This window comes from Corvus brachyrhynchos, unplaced genomic scaffold (genome assembly GCF_000691975.1).
Source record: "Corvus brachyrhynchos isolate BGI_N302 unplaced genomic scaffold, ASM69197v1 scaffold21, whole genome shotgun sequence".
NCBI lineage: Eukaryota > Metazoa > Chordata > Aves > Passeriformes > Corvidae > Corvus > Corvus brachyrhynchos.
In genome coordinates this window covers 4,033,964-4,034,570 of record NW_008236924.1, presented here as the reverse complement: position 1 = coordinate 4,034,570, position 607 = coordinate 4,033,964, and the positions used below count along the sequence as shown (strand labels likewise).

Genomic DNA, 607 nt, shown 5'->3' with positions numbered 1-607 from the left:
CCCCCCTGCCCCAGCCCCCCCCCGGCTGCCTCGGGCAGGGGCGGGCACAGGGGAGGTGTGTGCCCACCTTGTCACGGATCTGCTGCCGGACTTTCTCTCGCTCCGCTTCCATGCGGGCGTGCTTGGCTTTCCGCTCCTCCTCCTGCTGGCGCAGGGCCTCCTGCCTCTCCTCCTCTTTCTTCTGCGCATCAGGGTCCTTCTCCTCCTCGCCCCCCAGCATCTTCCCCATGTCCTTGGTGGCCCCTGCGCATAACAAGACCCTTGGTTGGTCCCCAAGGGTGCTGCAGCCTGGTGCTGCTGCCAAAGCCCGTGCAGCAGCAGGGAGGGCAAGGAGCCCCCCGGCAAGGAGGACCTGGGACATCCCCAGGGCCACCCGTGCCGAAGCGGGCTGCAGACGGGCTTGGGAGGCCCTGGGGATGGGGAGTGCCACAGGCTGGCTGTTCTGCCCTAGTTCAGCGTCAACTGGGGGAGATGCCAACAGCTCCTTCTTCAGCACCCAGGGGACCCGCTGGGGAATCCCACTTAGTGGCAGAAGAGCCAGGATTCCCCAGCCAGCCACTGACAGCGCTGGAACCCTGGAGGGCTCCCGCAGCAGCTCCCCCCCGCC

At 67.9% G+C, this 607-nt stretch overlaps 1 protein-coding gene across 1 annotated transcript in view; it reads right to left on the bottom strand.

Moving 5' to 3' along the window:
• Window positions 1-607, bottom strand: part of CPLX2 (complexin 2) — a 24,714-nt gene that overhangs the window by 418 nt on the left and 23,689 nt on the right. The window contains exon 3 of the mRNA XM_008628971.2: window positions 68-243. Coding sequence (XP_008627193.1) covers window positions 68-243 — 176 coding nt within the window. The remainder of the gene's footprint in view (window positions 1-67; window positions 244-607) is intronic.